Source organism: Schistocerca gregaria, chromosome X (genome assembly GCF_023897955.1).
Source record: "Schistocerca gregaria isolate iqSchGreg1 chromosome X, iqSchGreg1.2, whole genome shotgun sequence".
NCBI classification, from domain to species: domain Eukaryota; kingdom Metazoa; phylum Arthropoda; class Insecta; order Orthoptera; family Acrididae; genus Schistocerca; species Schistocerca gregaria.
Genome location: NC_064931.1, coordinates 97,021,501 through 97,042,313, shown reverse-complemented (window position 1 = coordinate 97,042,313; position 20,813 = coordinate 97,021,501). Strand labels below are relative to the sequence as shown.

Genomic DNA, 20,813 nt, shown 5'->3' with positions numbered 1-20,813 from the left:
ACTTAGTATGTGGCTCTCACTGGGTGTACAGCAATTCACTTTGCATCATTGCTTTCATTATTTATACAACATTTTTATGCACTGCATCTGTTACATGCCATGCTCCCAATACCATCCACCCCCCCCTCCTCCTCATCCATTTACACTACTGGACATTAAAATTGCTACACCAAGAAGAAATGCAGATAAATGGGTATTTGTTGGACAAATATATTTTACTAGAACTGACATTTTCACGCAATTTTCGTGCATAGATCCTGAGAAATCTGTAGCTAGAACAACCACCACGGGCCGTAATAACAGCCTTTATTTGCCTGGGTATTGAGTCAAACAGAGCTTGGATGGCGTGTACAGGTACAGCTGCCCATGCAGCTTCAACACAATACCACAGTTTATCAAGAGTAGTGACTGGAATACTGTGATGAGCCAGTTGCTCGGCCACCATTGACCAGATGTTTTCAATTGGTGAGTGATCTGGAGAATGTGCTGGACAGGGCAGCAGTCTAACATTTTCTGTACCCAGAAAGACCCGTACAGGACCTGCAACATGCGGTCGTGCATTATCCACCTGAAATGTAGGGTATTGCAGGGATTGGATGAAGGGTAAAGCCATGTGTCTTAACACATCTGAAATGAAACCTAGGTTCACCATTGAGTGTACCATCGCAGGTGCTCCTGTCTGTGATGCAGCGTCATGGGTAACTACAGCCATTATCTCCGAGCTGATAGTCCATGCTGCTGCAAATGTCTAACTGTTCGTGCAGATGGTTGTTTTCTTCCCAACATTCCCATCTGTTGACTTAGGGGTCGAGACGTGGCTGCATGATCCGTTACAGCCATATGGATAAGATGCCTGTCACCTCGACTGCTAGTGATAAGAGGCCATTGGAATCCAGCACAGCATTCTGTATTACCCTCCTGAACCCACCAATTCCATATTCTGTTAACAGTAATTGGATCTCTACTAATGCAAGCCGCAATCGTGAGGCTCCAATCCGACCTTTATCAGAGTAGGAAAGGTGATGGTACGCATTTCTCATTCTTACATGAGGCATCGCAACAATTCACGATGCAACACCAGTCAACTGCTGTTTGTGTATAAGAAATCTGTTGGAAACTCCTCATGTCAGCACGTTGTGTCGCCAACCTCGTGTGAATGCTCTGAAAAGCTAATCATTTGCATATCACAGCATCTTCTTCCTGTCAGTAGCACGTCATCTTTGTGATGTAGCAATTTTAATGGCCAGTAGTGTACTATAGACCATAACTGAATAAATTTTAACACTTCCCATTAATGGGTGTAACACCTAAATACCTGACTGCCAAATGCAATTTGTTGAGCCATATCATATGTTTAATTACTGTTCCAGGTCTACCCATAGATCGTTTGTGATTTAATTTCTGTGATTATTTGCTGGATGATTTTTGTTTTATGGGCATTACACTGTGGTTGAAGAAATTTCTTTTTTACTGAAATTAGTTATGTCTTCAGAGTTTGAAAGAACATGAAGTCAGTGTTCCATAGATTTGCACAACTATTGCTGCATCACTGAACTAACCAGTGTACAAGCAATGCAGAGATTCTGTGCATGTCATTGCAACACTGCCATTTACAGATTGGGGTGTGAACAACATGGAAGGAGCCCTAGCCTACTGATTGTATTCATACAGGGAAAGGCCATTGGCAGGAGGACAAAGTGGGGAGTAGGAAGCATTTTTTTGACCTAACAGCAGCTTACTATTATCTACCATCAAATGCTGTGGCATAAAAGGCACAGCGTAAGTTAAGACTTCTAGTTTACACAAATTGGTTAGGATCTCTTACAAAGTTTCTTTGTATAGTTTCAAGGTGGGCTGCCAGTGGAAGGTCCAAAAGAATCTTATCTGAGAGAAATGTTTCAGCTGCTCTCAATATTTTTACAGTTATCCGTCACTGTCTAATAACATTAAGTTTCACCTGTGCTGCTGGTCTCTTCCCAGAGAGAGATCTTTGAATAGGTGGAACTTGATTGGAAGGCTACTTTGAACTAATTAGGCTACTACTACTGGTACTCAGAGTAGAAACCAAGTCACAGGAAAACTATTGTGCACATTTCACCTGAGGAATACAAGCCATCAGGAAGCTTTAAGTTACAAAATATGCTTGCCTTGTTTGATAGAATTCTGCCCATGATAAATAGGTATCCCTTCTCATTTGTGTGGATGTATTACTGGAATTTGAGGCTTATGCTGTGGAGGATACTTATCTAGATTTATCCCTCCAGACATTAGGAGTGAGATTACATGCGAGAAGATCAGTTATCTACCTCCAATAAACACACATTGTCACCATCCTCCTCCAGCACTAAATTATCACAGGGTGTTACGTGACTAAACAGCAAGGTCATCAGTCCTGTAATTCAGAAGGTGTAACATACAGGCACCCACAAAAAGTGAGCAGATCCAGTAAGAACTATTAATTGAGGAAGCTAGAAATGTTCAGTAGGAAAGTGGCAACATGGTAGCCAACTTGAAAGTTCGACACGTTTCTGTGGAAAAGTTAATTTTGCCATTAAAATTAAGATAAGTACAAATTGTAAAAGATGAAATCCTGAAATTAAATTAACGTACATCAAGCTTACAATTTATAATCAGTGCTCTGGAAGTTGAAATCTCAAATTTTCAGCACTGAAAAAGTGAGCCAAACACTTGGCAAGTTCTACCAAGCATCACACGTGCTAGCGAAAATTGGACTGAAGTCTTTTACAAAAACAGTGGTGAACTGCAAAAATCATGGAAACAATAAGTGCACCAATGAGAATCTTCATCTACAAAAATCCTTTTGAAGTCCTTTCAATTGTAGACTGGTATCTCAATGAGCTGCATTAAACCACATGGAAAGAGAAAGAGCATTAAGACAAAGGACGACTGAGTTGCTTTCACCCAGAGAAGGGAAGGAAAAAAAAGTGATTTTAGTCGCCGGCCGGGAATTAAAATCAAGTGCACCTCAAAATGGATTATCGACTAATATGGATAAGAAAGACAGTGCCACCACACAACACCTAAGTACTGGCAGCCCTAGAAACAGTTATCGAGCAGCAAAAACTTTTGAAATAAACCTATTAGCAGATAGTCAAGGATGGAACATAGCCAAATTTCAGTCTGGAATCAATGACTTTTCGGTGTGCATAAATGATTTAGCAAAAAACGAAACTAAAGAACTAGTTATTTCACTTAAAAGAAGGCTGCATGAGCTCGTAAGCACAAACATGATCATCATCTGTTCCAAATCTATGTGACTTGTCAACCTGGTCGTGTGTAAATTAACAGCGATAGCAAATGAACAGATTCTAGATGTACGTACGAGATTCAAAAACATTGCATTTGTGGACAGAAGCTGCGTATGAAGCAGATTCCATACATCCCATGGCTGACATTGACAGACTAGGGAAGGACAATTTTAACACAGATCCAAGAAGTTGTTAACAGCAAATTGAATGCAGTGTTGTGCTACAGCAGCCATCCCTTTAAAGGACAAAAATACTTGGGAGAATCAACCACGAAATGCCAGGTGAATACAACAATAGCAGGCCAAGAGCAATTGTTTTTAGGGCAATAAAACCTTCCACCAGTGCAACACCAGATGCAAGTGCATGTGTTTTGTGTGTCAAACATTGCAGTCCAGATGAGAAATTATCACTTTATAATATACAGGGTTTATTAAACAAAATAGCATCATTTATCCTATGATAATCTCCACATGTATGTAATAGTTACATAACACCAGGAAACAGTGGACAGCATTCAGCACTCCAAATTAGAAGACTAAAACCTAGAACTACTGCAGAACACAAAGGTGGTGATGTTGCCATCTGATCAAGCAAATTTAAGTTCATAACCATCATGAAAAGTGCTATGAGGGGACAATTTCTGCGTTGACATTTTGACATTGCAATTCCTTTCTGTGTCAAAGGTGTATATAGATCCCTGTGGAAATTTATGCTTTTCTGAAATCACCAAGTTTTAAGTAAATTAATGTCAGGTTGAAGTGCAAATCTTGTCATACTGGTATGATGGGCAGGGAAGCATACATTTTATAGATTGTAGTTAGTCTTATAGGGCTGAAGATAATCTGACTAGTACCAACCAGAGTAGCTAACAAATAGTAGTTTAATTGGTCATGTTATCACAAATGATCACCTCTCAACACGCATCTCAAATGGTTACCTCTTAGATCATTTAGGCTGAACACTAGTGCTAAAATGTAATCCCAAATTCAAACCAAGAATATGTGAGCACAGATGAATATATGAAAAAACATTTTTACACCAAGAGTAAGTCAGGAATCATGAGAATTGGTTATGAGTACCACTGGGATCAACAACAAATAGAACATGTTCACAGAAATTGTGACAGCACTTAGAGGCATACCATAAAAAGTGTCTAGAAAAACAAACCTTCAAGATCAAAACTTGTGCCATTAGATTTTAAAACAAGATCTGATAGAAAACTGGAAAGCATGTGTAGCTTAAAGTAACTGAGTTACATAAAGAACTCTACAAACAGTAAAAAATTGAATTACCATAAAGACATCCAGAGATTAAAATCAGAAAGAATCAGCCAACAGATACGAGGCTCACAATGTTTTGAAGACTTGCCAGTCAATTATAAATAAAATCAGAAACAGTGAAACCAACTAAGACTAATAATGTACAATTAACTGAATAATGAAGGTATCTGATCCCCTTCTAGTCAGTAATATTTCTGTAATTACTTCATAGTTACTGTCTAAAATGATGTATGTATGAAACAGGATATGCAGCAACCTTTTGAGTCCAGAAACAAGTAGAACTGCAGTACACTACCTGCAATAAGCACAGAACATTCTGCACCCTACTGATAGTCTTCGGGGGGAAAAAACTGGCAGGATTAGGTGTGTGGCATCGATAGGTCATATCAACCATAGGTATGATTCTTTGGTACTCAGGTCACTCATCTGAGCTGCTATGTTAATTCAGTCTGTTCTTATACCTTTGACTGTGTGCATGTGTGTCAATTGTCGAAATATATGTATGTGCAGATATTAGTGGGGACAGTTTATTCTGTATACCACTATTTGTATCCTGTTCCCATACTGGTGACCTCAGCTTCATCATCTGCAACACGTGTTGTAAATCAACAGGTTATGCACACACCATCATGGCCACCTCACCCAATGATTTGTAAGCCAACCTATGACCGTTGGGCCCCTTAAATCATTCGCCAATGGCCAGCTCTCCATTACTCCATAGCAATTTGCCATCTCCAACCATACTAACCTCCAAATTCGTTGTCCTACAATGGTCGAGTGCTACACCATTAACTCAATTGACTAGTTTTGTGTCACCGGACTATGCTCACCAACATGTGGCATGGATCATATTCAGAACTGTTTACCTACCAATCAATTGTATAATGTGCAAAGCAATCTACACTCACATACTTTGACTATACGGGTTGCAATAACAGTTACAGTGATGTGTGCAACACTGCCATTTGTGCAGAATGCACCCAGCCACAATCAATCAAGACCTGTTCTCGTTTTTGCTGCATTTGCAGACTAATGGACACTCACGCGCAAGATTATCCATGCTTACCCCCAGACCAGTTGCTCAATTTTTTGACCACATGGGTTCGTGTACCTCTTTTGGCATTTCGCCTTTCAGAGGCATCTTACCACACCACAGTGACCTCCTGCAAGTTCCACTGGTAATTCATAGTCTGACCCCACTGGGCACGTTTTCAACATGCACAGAGAACTCACTTTTTCACAAGCTACCAACCCTCACTGCCACCCCTCCCCCCCCTCCCCCCCTACTCTAAGGGGGCCCCAGTTCCAACCACTCAGCCACTTGCCTCTCATACTGCTCTGCTTGTGTCTGCTGCACTGGCCTTCCACGTTATTTCCAAGGTGCGCAAATTCAAATCAGTACCTGTGACCTACAGTCCAGTTTATGGGACCCTACACATCACACAACCACTCATTCCTTAGGTACCAACCATACCAGCTGTGTTGGGTTTTCATGACATGTCAAGGACAATGCAACCTGCCATTGCTACAGGCGTTCTTGCCAGTAACACACACCTACTGTGCCAGCCCGCTGTAAGGCCTCTACTGCCATGGACCAGCCAGTTTTCCAAGGGACACTGAAGCTGCCTTCGGCACCTCACACAGATCACTAACGAAGCTGCCACCTCTATATGAAGACAACCCTGTATCATGGTTTGCGTTTGTCGAGCCTCTTTTCGAGTTGCATCACATATCCAACAACTCCTTGTCATCACACACCTCCATGATCACTGACAATTTGCGCCTTATCACTCTCGCCACCACCTCCACAGAAGTACAACTTCGCAAAGGAAAGACCATGGAACAACTCGTCAGCTCATCACAAGAATTAATCATCAAGATCTTGTACCAAGAACACCTGGGAGACCGAACTCCATCACAACTCTGGCACCACCTTCAGTTACTCTTGAGTGAGCATACCATGCCAGACGTCACTCTGTGGAGGGTGTGGTCTGCCAAACTGCCTACCGACCTACAGATCCACCTGCTACTGCACTGAGTCAATCGCATCTTCTACCCACATTGCAGACCAACTGTATTCATTGGTACAACACTGACCAGCTCTCTACTCACCTCTAGTTGTCACAACTGATCCTGCTTACTGGCCATCTGCTAGCAGAGGCAGGGTTCTCTGCCTCTGTGCCTTCTACATCACCTGGCAGTATGAGCTTTAAGAACTCTCTGAAGGCAGTTCAGGGCTTGGTGCTACACTATCCCACTAACACTGAGATACTGTGCTCCCACACTGATGTTCCAAGGTCTTTTTCTCCCATGACATGCAAATTGGTACGTGAGTGCTCCATCTTTGTGGGCAACATTGTTACCTAGATCACTACCCTACTGTCAGAATATGACTTGGCAGCACAATTACACTATGAAAATAATGATCTGAAACAACAAATAGCACACACAATGAGCTCATCTCAGCTCGTACCTCACTGCTGAAACTGCAGTCCCACCACCTAATCTTGTTTCTGCAGCAGACACCAGCACTTATCAGGTTAGTCCAAAAAATATTAAATGCGTGTGACAATTCGCATTCAGTAGACTACGAATCCCTAACTCACTCGTCATGTTCACTGTCATGTCAGACAGTGCTTCTAATAACAGTCGCACGTGCGATGTGACCAAAAGCATGCCCACTGCACCGGCAGCTGCTCTGCATGTTTAAAAAACATTCCCCCTCACACACTAGCCACATGACTGCAGGCATCACTGTTCCTCACACGACAAAAACGCAGCTCTCTCCCGCACTAGGTACCAAGTGCAAGGTTGACAGCAGACAGTCGCAGCACATTCTGACCCACTCCATGCTGTGCACACAGCCACCCTCCCCAAACAAGTCTACTCTGCGCTCAAGTACTAAACATGTGAATTTTGTGCTGCCTTTTCCCACTCGCACTAACAGCTACACCTCATCACACCCTACCCTTGCAAAAACTTTGCATCAGGACATTGATCAGGCTCATGTGCAGTTCTCAGTTTCTTCAATCACTGATGGTACAACACAAGATAGTTATCACTGCCAGCCCTCCTATTAGGAGGAAGGTTACATGCTACAAACCCTATTAAGTTGCACACAGCCCAGCAGCAAATTAATGATCTTTTGAAAGCAGGTATCCTGCAACCGTCAGACAGCAACTGGTCTTCACTGATCGACCTTGTGAGTTCTTTCCAAATGTGCGAAAACTACAGACGTGTAAATGCTCTTAGTACCATGGACAATTACCCCACGTCTAACAAATAATTTAACTCTTATGTTATCAGGCACTACAATTTTCAGTGTTATTGATTAAAAACGTGCCTACTACCAGATTTACATAGCGCCAGGTAACATCCCTATAACAGCCATTATGCCACTGTGTTCCAATACAACTTCATCCTATTCAGCCAAAAAAAAAAAAACGGCACAAACATGACAGTTTCATTGACTCCATCTTACAACAGTTCCAGTTTTGCTTCTCATATCTCTACACTTTCTGCAAGTCAGCTGAGGAACATTATCCATGGTCCTCCACACCTTTAATGGTGTCAAGGTCAACAAACAAAAATTCTGGTTGTGTCCGCCTTCTGTCACTGAGTTACACCATCTGAGATGAAATACAGCCTCCCAAATCTTACAAAGAACTCAGACATTTCCTGGGCACAATACATTACTACCTTCTGCTGCCACCTTGAAGGCCCCACTGAGACTCAAGGTCAGGTAAACAGACTTTACGACTCAAACCTGTTCGCTGGACTGCACCTATGCTGGAGGCTTTCAATTCATTAAAGACTTCTGTAGTTCACGCGATAACACTCTCCTATCCCGACCCCTCGGCCGAGTTGTTCATCACTACGGATGCCAATGATATTGCAGTGAGAGTGGTACTACAGCAACGCAATGCAGACAGTTTTCCCTCTTTATTTCTTCTCTATAAAACTATCAACAGCTCAGAAGATATACTCTTGATAGAGACCACCTTGCAGTCTCTGAGGCTGTCTAACACTTCCACCCCGACGTGGAGGGTCACTCGATCACAAACCACTCAAATGCTTTCTGCAACCCCCTCCCCACGGCGTTTTTGTCACTTTGATCTAATCTCAGAATTCACAATTGACATTCACTACATCAAAAGCATGAACATCGCTGCAGACTTTTTTGCAGATCAATACTATTTCACACATCATTGACTTATCCAACCTGGCTGCCCTACAAGCCTCTGACAAGGCATCTGAAGCTCTCTTCACGAAACCTCAAACAACCCTTGTGTTTACTAAAGCTAAATTCCTCAGCATTGTGTACAAGGTGTGGTGCGACTCTTCTACTGGTACCTTACACCTGTTACTCCCCCACCCCCTGCGTCAGCTGGTCTCAGGTCTTTAATGCTCTGCATAACCTCACTCAGCCTGGTGTCCACGCTACTACATAGCTCGTCTCCAAGCATTTCGTTTAGAGAAATATGAAACGGGACTGTCAAACCTGGGCATGCAGCTGCATCCTCTGCCAGCACAACAAAATCTGCCACCACATCACCCCACCACTGGGCAAGTTTGACAAAATCATTCTGGGGATGTCCTTTACATTTATCTTATCAGTCCTCTTCCTCTGTTGGAGGGCCACAGATAGATTCTATTTATGTCGAGCTGGATAGAGGCAGTCCACTTATCACTGTCGAGACCATGGCCAAGGGTTTTATCTCCTTGTTGATTGCTAGGTTTAGTTGTCCAACCACCATCACCACCAACCATGTTGGCAGTTTGAGTCTTCCTGTTAATTTTATGTAATGTCAGTGGCATGAAGAAAATTCACACCACAGCCTACCTCCCATAAAGCAACAGGGTTACTGCAACCGTGGCACCACACCCTTAAAATGGCACTCAGGTGCCACGACTGCTTCTGGGCTGAAGCACTTCCATGGGTACTGCCTGGCCTCCAACTTTCAAGCTCGACTTACAGGGAACCACTGAATTAGTTTTCTGGGAGAACCCCATCTTACCAGGGGAACTCATTAAGCCTCAAGTACCTGAATGAAATATGTGCAGGTATTAGTAGGGACAGTTTATTCCATATACTGCTATTCATATCCTTTTTCCATATATGAAATGTCTCCACATCTATTTAAGAAAGAAATGTGAACCAACAAAACCACTAGTTCATGTAATGAACTTCTCAAAGACCGTGTCTTCCCAAAAAGCTCAAACTCCCTGTAGTTAAACCAATACAGAAAAATGGGAAAAGCATGTGCAGAACTACAGACCTATTGCCCTCAACTTTCAGCAAACTGATACACAAAATATTAAAAAACCTGAAACATTACAACAATGCTAACATTAAATGATTTCCAGCATGATTTCAAAAGAGTTCAAAGTACCATGCCAGCAGCAGTACAATTTGTCCATGTACTTTAAAAAATAAATCTAAAATCCCAAGGAGCAGCAGTATTCCTGGACCTCAAGGGTTTTTGATAGAGTACATTATGACATGCTCTTATTATAAATTGCAAGGATAGGTGTCACTGGGAAACTCTGGCAAATGCTAGAAATGTATTTCAAGGCTAGACAACAGTGCACAAAGATTGTATACTCTTCTGGAGAAATACCAAAGAGGAGAAGGTAGAGTATAAGAAATATACATTGTGTTTCTCAGGGCTCCATTATTTTGTCCTATTCATATGCTATGTAAATGATTTCCTAAGTTCTCCTGACAATAAGCAGTTGATTACTATATATATGAAGGTGATACATTTGGTGAACCCAGCCTAGTCAAGATACATATTTTCATTGAAAAGGCAAGAGCTAACTTTAAAGAGAATCTAAAAGTAAACATAGAAAAAATTAACTTTAAATCAAGTGGTCCAAGCAGACAAAATCCTATAACTGAAGTCTACAAAAAACCTGTGCCGATTGTAAATTCTTGTATTTATGTAGAGATGATGAACTCTACTGACTGCAGCAAGCTGATTATGTCTGCAAAAAAATTACACCCAGAATATATGTATTAAGAAAATTATATCTTAATTCTGAAGCCCTATGGACTATATTATGGATTAGTACACTACATATTGTTTTATGGAATAGTACTGTGGGGTGGGACATGCTGAACTAATATGTAAAGGGTTTTCATACTGCAGAAGTGAGCTGTGAGCCCTGAGGATCATAGCAGAAGTCAAACCAGAAAATTCTTGGAAACCCTAATTCTTAAGACATTCTCACAGTTTATGTTATGCATGTACTAGAAACTATAATGCTAGTTAAAGAAGACAGTAAGATCACAAAAAGAAACATGGATATTTAGAACTATGAAACAAAGCATAGTAAAGACTTTCATATGATTAACAACAGATTAACAGTGAAAGCCCTACATCAAAGAAACTTTTCAATTAACTGCTGCCAAAGGAAGTTAATATGTTGACAAGGGATACTTTCAAAAAGCAAGTGAAGCAGCACCTTATCCAAAAACGCCCTTTTAACTTTATCATTAATTATAATGTAATAAATTGAAATAAAAACTTTAACTGTAAAGACTTTATACTTAGTTGAAAATGTGCATGCATGTAAAATTGTGTACAAGCCATAAATTTAAATGCAAAGGTATATGAAGACAAGGAATCTGGAAGGACATACTTAGTACAAAGGTTAAAAGATGAGGACATTGCACCAATGTGGGATACCATCAGTCTGGCTCCACAATCACTATGTGGAGGTGGCTCATTACACAAGAGGAAACAATGGGTGAGCCTAGTATGACCAATGTGTAGTCTGCATAGGACAGTAAACTTCAGGGAGGAGCAGAATGAAGGCAGCCAAACTGCAGTTGTCTCCATGATTGTGCAGAGTTTATTACTGAAAGCAGTAGTGCACCAGATTTCATTCCACTTCTGGGCCAAGAGGTGTGTGTATCAACATATCTGCAGCTGGAATCATGAAAAGGAATGGTGGTAAGTATCTGCCTCTAAAGAAGCAATCAGCCAGTTCATTCCCTGAAATGTCCACATTACTTGGGACCCAGGGAAAGACCACTGAGCAGGCAGCATGAACAAGGACAGAGAGAAGGTCATGGATAGCAGATACCAAAGGGTGCCTAGAGTACTGTCTGTCTATACCCTGCAGGCTGCTCATTGATTGAAGAAATTACAACTCTGTGGAGGGAGGTCTGAGTAACAAAATGGAGGGCCCTGTTAACATCTAACAGTTTTGCTGCTACACAATACATGATCCCAGCAGCAGTAAATTGTGCTCCATGCCAACAGGCAACCAGCATTGTAGAAGGTGGTAGCACCCTGGAATTCCTGAAGTCTTGGATGTACAAGGCATCCGTGTATCATGTGTCAATAGAGGTCTCAGGACCTTGGAATACGTCAGTCCTAATCCATGGTTGAGGCACCATACAGGGTGTGCAGGTGGAAGGGGGAGGGGGTGTACACAGGAGGAAATAATAGATGGGCTACTTTCCAGTGAATGGAGGCAGAGTCCAACAGTGGGAAGTAAGACATTTGAGACAACAATCCCACCAAAGGCTGGTTATCAGGAGAGGGATATTCCTTACTAGCCTAGAGGATGGGGTACATGGGATGGTCAGGGAATCATCGAATGGTGATTTTGCAAGAAACCAGGAGTTGACTCAGCTGTATCTGTAGAGGAGGAATCCCTGTTTCAGCAACAACACTTGATGGGACTAGTGTGAAAGGCACTGAGCCAGGCAGCCCATAATGAACAGGGTTAAGTAGTTCTAAAGTGGAAGGAGCCTCTGAGCTATAAACCTGGCAACCATAATTTAGCCTAGACAAAACCAGAGCACTGTAAAGATGGAGAAGATTAGCATAGACTGCATTCCAAGATGTGTGGGCCAGGAGGCAGAGAGCATTGAACTTCCACACACATGTAGTCTTCAGGTAACGTATGGGGGCAGCCATTGCAGCCTTTTATCAAAAAGGCCCAAGAAATTTAACTGCACTACAAAATTGAGGTGCTTGTCACTAAGTTCTGGATTGTCATGTACTGTACGTCTACAGCAAAAATGCATAACCCACATTTTGGATGGAGGAAACGAACTCCAGCACTGAGGTCCAGGAAGAGTTTCATTAGGGCAATGTATTACTGCCCAACTGACGTGCTCCCAGTTATTTTGGTGAGGAAGTAATATCAAAAGGAGCATTTTTCAGCTGTCCGTAAATGTTGACCTGCTCAAAACTTAAATTTATATAGTTACATATCAAGGTTATTGCCACAAATAAACTGTTTGCAGTTTTATCAAAAGCTAATACTTGCTGATGTTTATGGTGTTGAAACCTCAGTATTTGCTCTCAACCAGTTTCAGTAAAAATCAATGAATGCAGTGGTGCTTTGCTAATGAGGGACACCAAGGGAAAAGAAATCAGGATATCACTGCCAATGAAAATATGAGAGGTTTCCGAGAGGAAAGACCAAATGGGAGGCAAGCATTGCTACCAGGTCTGACAATTTCAACAGCTTGAACTCCCTACTGCTCAGTTGACAACCTTTATCTGAAGAAGGAACATCAAGAAGCAAAAAGCAGTGATATCTTTATGAAGTACAGTATAGCAAAGGAAGATGGCCAGAGTGCTTTTATGTGCCTCAGCATTTCAAGCAATATCAAGTAGGTCCAAAGATAGAATTTCAGAAGGAACAAGCTTGGGAGAGAAAGAATAAGCAACAAGTTGCACAAACTTTATACAAAAGTGTTCTATGCAATAATGGAGGATGAGCATCTAAACACGGTAGACATGTGCTTCGATATACGAAACAATCTTTTGATACCAAATGTTTCCATAATTTAAGTATTCTAGTCAGGACAGGTTTGTGTGTACAATTTGTGCATTATGATTTATTCCTAAGCACAAACAAAGAAAAGCTCTTAAAATGGTTCAAATGGCTCTGAGCACTATGGAACTTAACATCTGAGGCCATCAGTCCCCTAGAACTTAGAACTACTTAAACCTAACCAACCTAAGGAAATCACACCCATCCATGCCCGAGGCAGGATTCAAAACTTGCAACTGTAGCAGTTGCAACAAAGAAAAGTCTGTTTTTATATGTTGCTTGACTCAAAAGAGCTGAAAGATGCAACCAAGTAGCTCATACTACAACATATTTTCTCAGAAAATGGTCGTAGTCAGAAAAATCAAATGACATTCTATTCCTGTACCAGTCAAAAATACAACAATGATGTGCTCATGAGTAGCCTTCACTGGAGAAAGAACACTTAAGCTGGTACATTTGTCTAGTCATGGCCACGTCTATAATCCTGACAGTGTCTGGTAGGTGGATAGACTCTCAGAAAAAAGAAAATAGTCTTTCACTGACTGAATACTATATACAAGGTTAATCGCAAAAGTAAAGTCTTCTATTTTTTGTAAGTACAGAACTGTGTGGCAGTTGGTCACACTTATGAAGAGTGCTTCACACGCTGTGTGTAAACACGTGCACGCTGCACTGAAGTGCTCAGTCTTTGCTTGGTAGCCATGCACAATGGAGCTACCATAGGATGTTACTGCCAAGTGCAAATAATTGTGCAGTTGTTCAGTTTTTGAACACAAAAGGCATTGTGCTGACTGAAATCCATCACCAATTGATGGAAGTGTATCATGAGTCATGCATGGATGTCAATGTTCATAAGTGTTGTAGAAAGTTTGCAGCTGACCAGACCGAAATTCACAAACAAAGGAGCGGGAGACCATCAGTTTCTTAGGAGACTGTTTAAGATTGAGCAAAGCATGCATGAAGATGATCACCCTGGATGATCTCTGCACTTTGGTTTCTGAGGTTTCCCAAATGACCTCTCACAAAATTTTAATGGAAACATTGAACTACCGGAATGTGTGTGCAAGATGGGTGCGATGCATGATGATTGAGGACTACATGTGGCAACGCGTTGATGCTTCCCACGCATTTCTTCACAGCCTTGCAGCCAAACAGGACAACTTTATGGGCTATTTTCATGGATGACGAAACCTTAGCATACCACTTTACACCTAAGACCAACCAACAATCATGCCAGGTGGCATCCTTCACCAAAGCTGCAGAAATTCAGTCTGCCAGTAAAGTCATGACAACCTTTCTTGGTGATCGGAAAGAGGTATTTTTGGTCAACTTTATGCACACTGGAACCACAATTAACACTGACAGGTACTGTGAGAATGAAAAACTCGAACCGGCAATTCAGAACCAGAGAAGAGGAATGTTGAGCAAGGGTGTACACATTCTCCATGACAACACTTGCCCACACATTGCTCGGCAAACCGTTGCTCTCCTTCAGCAGTTTCAGTGGAACAATCACCCACCCACCCACCCACCCACCCTATAGTTCTTACTTGGCACCCTAGGTTTAAATAACATTTGGCCAGAAAGTGATTCAGCTCCAACAATGAGGTGAAAGAAGAAGTTCCTAACTTCCGTAACAGCATGGCAGCAAGCTGTTATGACTTGAGCATACAGAAACTGCCACCGTGTCTACAAAAATGCATCAACTGATGTAAACCACTGTAGAAATAAACAGTTCTATGTAATTATAAAAAATAGATCTTACTTTTGTGATTGTCATCATAGTACTGGAATGACATAGCATTGTTAAAGTACTAAATTGAGATTGGGAAGCAAAAATTTCTAGTCCAGTGCACTAATGGCCCTACAGTCTAAGATTTCTTTCAAAATCACTGCTGAGAGAGTGATGGCTTTTGACAATTTTCAGAAATAAATATTACTGACAGTATCTGACACTTCTTATGTCAGTTCTATAGAGACTGCTTTATGAAATCCAGGAACAGCAACGAGGAAGTGAAGTATGTCTTAAAACTTGAGGTATTTTAACATGCCAGAAGCGGAAGAGTTTTATAATGGCATTGCTGTAAGTGGTCAGATTTTTAGTTTAGTATTGCTATAGCCAGTCAGTTTCATTTCAGTAGCATTTGTTGCTATTTTGTCATGTTGATCAAACATTTATAGAAAAATCTGACAAGTGTCACATAGTATATTATTTTGCTTCTTCATAACATGAAGAGTAAAGTAGCTTTCTTTATAATTAAAGATAAAAAGAAATGGGAAGAATTAGAATATGTGAATTAACAACACTTTATATTTTTGCAATTAACTCAAAAACTCCCATATCAGATGATACCAATGCAATGTAAAGAAATCAAGTATTTAAGGGAAGGTGATGGCAAAGGAGATAGGGGATAGGGAGGGGGATAGGGGTGGAGGGTCAGTGCACAACAGCTGATGTTCACTGTCATCCCCTGGACATAGCATTGATGTACTAGTTATCAGTTGAACCCCAATCACTGCAGGGCAGTGTACTACAGCCCCCAGTGTTTGACCAACTCTCATAAAAAGTTCCAGTGTCTAAGAACAGTAGACATTTGGTGCACATTAAACACTCCTTGCCTATCAAACATTGAACTACAAAGATATTAGAGTGCCTACTTAACATTCAACTGACTGCTCAACCATCTGCTCCAATAGCTAATACATTATGGGACCTCTTTTTAACAAAGTTAATGTTTTATTTCTGTACTACACTATGATGTTGCAACAATTTTGTGAAGTAGCAGTCAAGAAAATTTTCACATTAGATTTTAAATTTGCTTAATTTTGTATCATGTGTTCAACTTCATGCAAGACATATAGAAAGTCCTCCAAGAATCTCATTGCATATTAAATCTTTTTGGCATTGACAGCCTCAGTTACAAGTAACATCAGTAGTTCCTTCCGATATGGCTTTGGGTACCAGTATTTGAAAAATCAATTACCTGTTTTTCGTAAGTTTGTCAAATATGAAAAATTTGAACCATTCCCAACAGTTGGGTCTTTTTATTGGAAAGATGTTTCCCAATGCCCTGTCCCCAGGAAACAAGTACTGGCCCATGTGTAATGAAAGTGAAAATTTGTGTGATATCTAAGGAGTTCAGATTATTACACTGTCTCCAGTTATAAATTTGACAGTAAGTCTGGCATAGAATTCAGTGTGTCAACAAGCCACCATTTCAAGCTTAAACGAAAATGGATTAGCACTTTATAGCTACCTAGAAAATATGGTTGTAACTGCCACCAAGACAAAGAACTGCTTTTAGTAGATAATCAGGACTGTAAACACAGTATTAAACTATCTGTTAACATTCATCTATGTCTCTAAACAATGAGTACAAACCAACAAGCACTTTCATGCCAAGGTAGGCAATGGACCCCTTAAAAATGGAACTTATCAACATTTGACAACTCTGTGGATGAGTGCCAACACATGGTCATTGTTGAGTGGAGGTGGCCAGGTAGTAATACCTGGCTCAGGCACACAGTCCTACATGTTCAGCAGGGAGGCCAAGTCCTGTTTGGGCCAGTGTCAGGTAAATATGACATGTTTCACTGTTCATTATGGTAACTTAATGGCTTTGCAGTATCTTAACAGGATCCTCTCATTGAGCACTACTCAATTTGTTCCTGGGTAAAGCCTGGAAGGTAGGTGGAGGAATACGTTTCACACTTTGTTGGCACCTTCTGCCAGAAGTCCGAAATCCCTTAATGGCATATAGGATATGGTAACATGAGCATAACTATGTGCTTGGGACAAATTTAAAGATTTAGTACATCATGGCAGGAACACTCATACTGGTTGACATGAGGAGCACTGCTGTTTAAGAATGTAACATTACAAATCAGCAGCATATTTACCACCATGTGAACAGCATGTGAAGGAGAATCCAAGCTTTGTGCAGTCAGTTTGTTGTTCTGAAGTGATAAGATACCCTTGAAATTTATTTTATGAAACAATGAGTTGAAACTTTAATCATGCAAATAGCTACTGAATTGAGCTGTTGACCATGTTTCATCTACTTAAATTTTCATCAATATCTAGATTGTGGTTCTATGGTACTTTTCTAAGATTAAGAATTTTTCCATATTATACAACCCCAGTTTAAATTTTTGTGATTTAACCAGTTTTTTTAAAAAATAAGAGCCTCCATCCCCACTAATGGATAACCAAAATGTTAGATCACAATGCTATTTTCCATTGTATTTGTAGCTTAATTATCTGTTAGTAGGTGTGTGTTATGTTGCATGTAGTTTTGATGTTCATCACCTGCACCAATCCTGCCTTACATGGGGTAAACAATCTTTCAACCCCTTGCTGCTGCCACCTCCCATCCCTTCCCCTCACCAAGTAAGAAATGTACTGGATCTGAACTTACTCCCTTCAAGACTGATTTCCCTAAACCATTACAATTTTCTCCCTTCAAGCACAAATGATCATCTTTACAAACTGATTTTGTTATATACAATTCAGCCTAGGCGTTTAGCACCTAACGAACAAGGTAAGAAGGTTACTAGATACTTAAATGTTTCAAGAATTTGTCAGTACCAACTTTCACTGACACCAGCTCCATTAAAGACTAATATTACCCTTTAACTGTTGTAGGAATCATGCTTTCACTTAGTGTTAACATTGTTTTAATTCTGATCATAAAACAATGTCAAGAATTTTGAATTACTACAATATTCTTTATGTATTACTGTCACCAGTCGATAGCTCAATAAGGCTTACAGGTAATGTTTTGATTAAACTTATGGTTACAAAAGAAGTTCATTTGTTCCATTAACACTTTCATACAACTTATCAGCTGCCAAAGCTTTTTAACACATACCTTCCAGTATCATAGTCACTGCAAGTGCTACAGCTATCAGAATGGCTTTCATCAGAGTAACTGTCTTCAGAACAAGTTAAACAGCTAGCACTGTGTGAAGAACCTAAAGGAAGAAAACGCAAAATTTAAATTTAACTATTAATATACTTTGACACTGCATAAGCTACATCTGCAATGTTAAAGTGAGAATCATTGGAAACACTGAAAATATCTGACCACTTACACCTTATCTGTTTTAGCAGAGGTAATGAATTGGCAACGTAATTGGAGCCAATAGGCAAAGGAGTCAGGATCAGTAAGCAAACTCACTTTGAAACAAAATCAAACATTTTAAACTGTAGAGGTTCAGAGTGTAAACTCAATGTAACTTATGCTGAATTTATTATTGCAGTGAGGTGTCTCTTTAAACTAGCATTCCCTGAAGTAAAGAGGAGAATCAGCTGTTTGAACAGTGGGTTACTGGTATCAACAGGCAATTTAGTTTACCTCTGTTAATGTCTAGTGAAGAACATCCTGACAGTATAGTAGTACAAATCTATAGTGTCTAAATGGAATTGTCAAATCTAATACATTATACATGGTTAAACCAAACAAGAAATTATACCAAAATACACAAACCACCAATGTGGACTGATACTCAGCTATAATACTATCAGATACAGATTTGTTATCAGGTTCCATGATGTAGATGCAATAATGTTACCCTTGTGGCTTTTCCTGGACTTGCGGGACCGGCTCTTCCTGGACATGCTCTTCCTCTCAAAGGAAGCACGTCTTCCCCTGGCACTTTCAGAGCTGGAATGCTGTGAGACCTTTTTTGGAGCTGGTTTGGTCTTCGACTTCTTTATGATGGGTGTGGTGTTTGCCTTGTTGGTGGCAGAGAGCACCTGGCCCTGCACCCCACATGTCACCACAGTGATTCCACCCTCCACCGTGCCAGTAGCTGCTGACAACGCACGTCGCTTGGCCTTTCCAGCAGGTGCCACCAGCACCTTCCCTTCGGCCTTGCCTACAGCAGTGGCATCTGAAACACGCCCTTTTGTCCTTGGCTGCACTGGTGTCTTCCCTACAGCACTGCCTGCAGCAGCCTTGGCACTGTGCTCCACTCTGCCAGCAAGTGGTGATGCCCTGGCTTCCTGCCTGCCAGTGGCTGCTGCCACACCATTACTAGCCTTCCTCTTGTTGGCCAGTCCACTGTCATCTTTCACACTGGACTTATCTTGATCTTGTGTTTTCTCTCTTCTCACCCTGGTGCTCCTCCTCCGAGATGGTGGTGCTTCTGTGGTAACTGCTTCAGACATCTCACCTGGTTTCCACCAAAGAACCTAAAAATATAGCTAGAGTTCAAACTTAAATGTATACCAATTAGGAATATGAATATACAATTTTCATATTTATACATTTAGTAACAGGTGGTCTCTGAAAGTTTCCACAATACCTTTACTATAACTGTAGTATCGAGATCTCATTCTGTACCAACAACCTCAAAATAACCCCATTGGCAGCAAAGACACCAAATTAAATTCTGCCACATTTTAACTCATTCCATGGGTATGTTAAGTACCCTTCCTAATTCCACTAAAATCTCTTGCACTGTATCCATGGGCATCCACAGTAATTCATACGATAAGGTGCAAGAATGCAAAATTTCTACTTCTGATCTGGTGTACTAATATAGAAACTGACAATTGAACATATTGTGCTTTGGACATACATAATTATCCACGGTTTTTGTCCACAATTTCTTCTTTTAGCACAGGAAGCTGATTGTTCTTTCTGCTCACGTATTTTAGTCCACAGATAAACACCTGCAATCTTGGAAAGCTCGGTTGGTTGGTTGGATCAGCAGTCCCATCAGATTAGGAACCATCCCAGAATTTGCCTCAAGAAATTTAGGGAAAAAACAGAAAACCTAAACTAGGATGGCCAGACACTGGTTTGAATCGTCATCCTTCTGAAAGATTCCAGTGTGCTTACCACTACACCATATCATTAGGTAACAGCCCTGTTCTTCCTAGTCTATTGCTGGTATACTGCACCAAAGTTAACTTCATGCTCTGTTGAGAGATTCCCCATTCTGGTCCTCCACAGGGCTCTTCCTGCAAGTGACAGTATTAGAGTATTTCAGCTGTGTTATGTGAAGGTCTAATGTTTAACAAGTCTATTTTCCATATTACATAGCAAGGCTAAACCTGTAGCCTCACTGCAATCACGCTTATAAATGTAAGTTCTGTAGTGAATTACACATCTGTACCCCACATTAAAATAAATGTTAGGAGCCCCATTTAGTGCTCCACCACACAGTGACCCTTGACTCAAATCTTCATCCCTTTAACTTATTTTTATCTTTTGTAAGAGGAAGAAGTCATTGAACTATGTCTGCTGAGTACAACAGCTGTGGAACAACTTTCTTAGTGTTAGTAACAATTTATGAATAATTTAGACCATACAGTCATGCATTATCATGACACTACAGTCTTTCATATATCACCTCTTAGCCAAGTGTGAAAAACTTACTATTGACCATATGAACAGGAATGAACTATGCAGAATACCACAAATATTGAAAAACAAATACTAACCATTTGTTT

General features: G+C 40.7%; 1 protein-coding gene across 1 annotated transcript in view; it reads right to left on the bottom strand.

The window, feature by feature from the left end:
- LOC126297917 (uncharacterized) overlaps positions 1-20,813 on the bottom strand; it is an 88,328-nt gene that overhangs the window by 13,960 nt on the left and 53,555 nt on the right. The window contains exons 4-5 of the mRNA XM_049989233.1: positions 18,926-19,547; positions 18,223-18,325 (exon numbers count right to left, since the gene is read on the bottom strand). Of these exons, the coding sequence (XP_049845190.1) occupies positions 18,223-18,325; positions 18,926-19,547 (725 nt within the window). The remainder of the gene's footprint in view (positions 1-18,222; positions 18,326-18,925; positions 19,548-20,813) is intronic.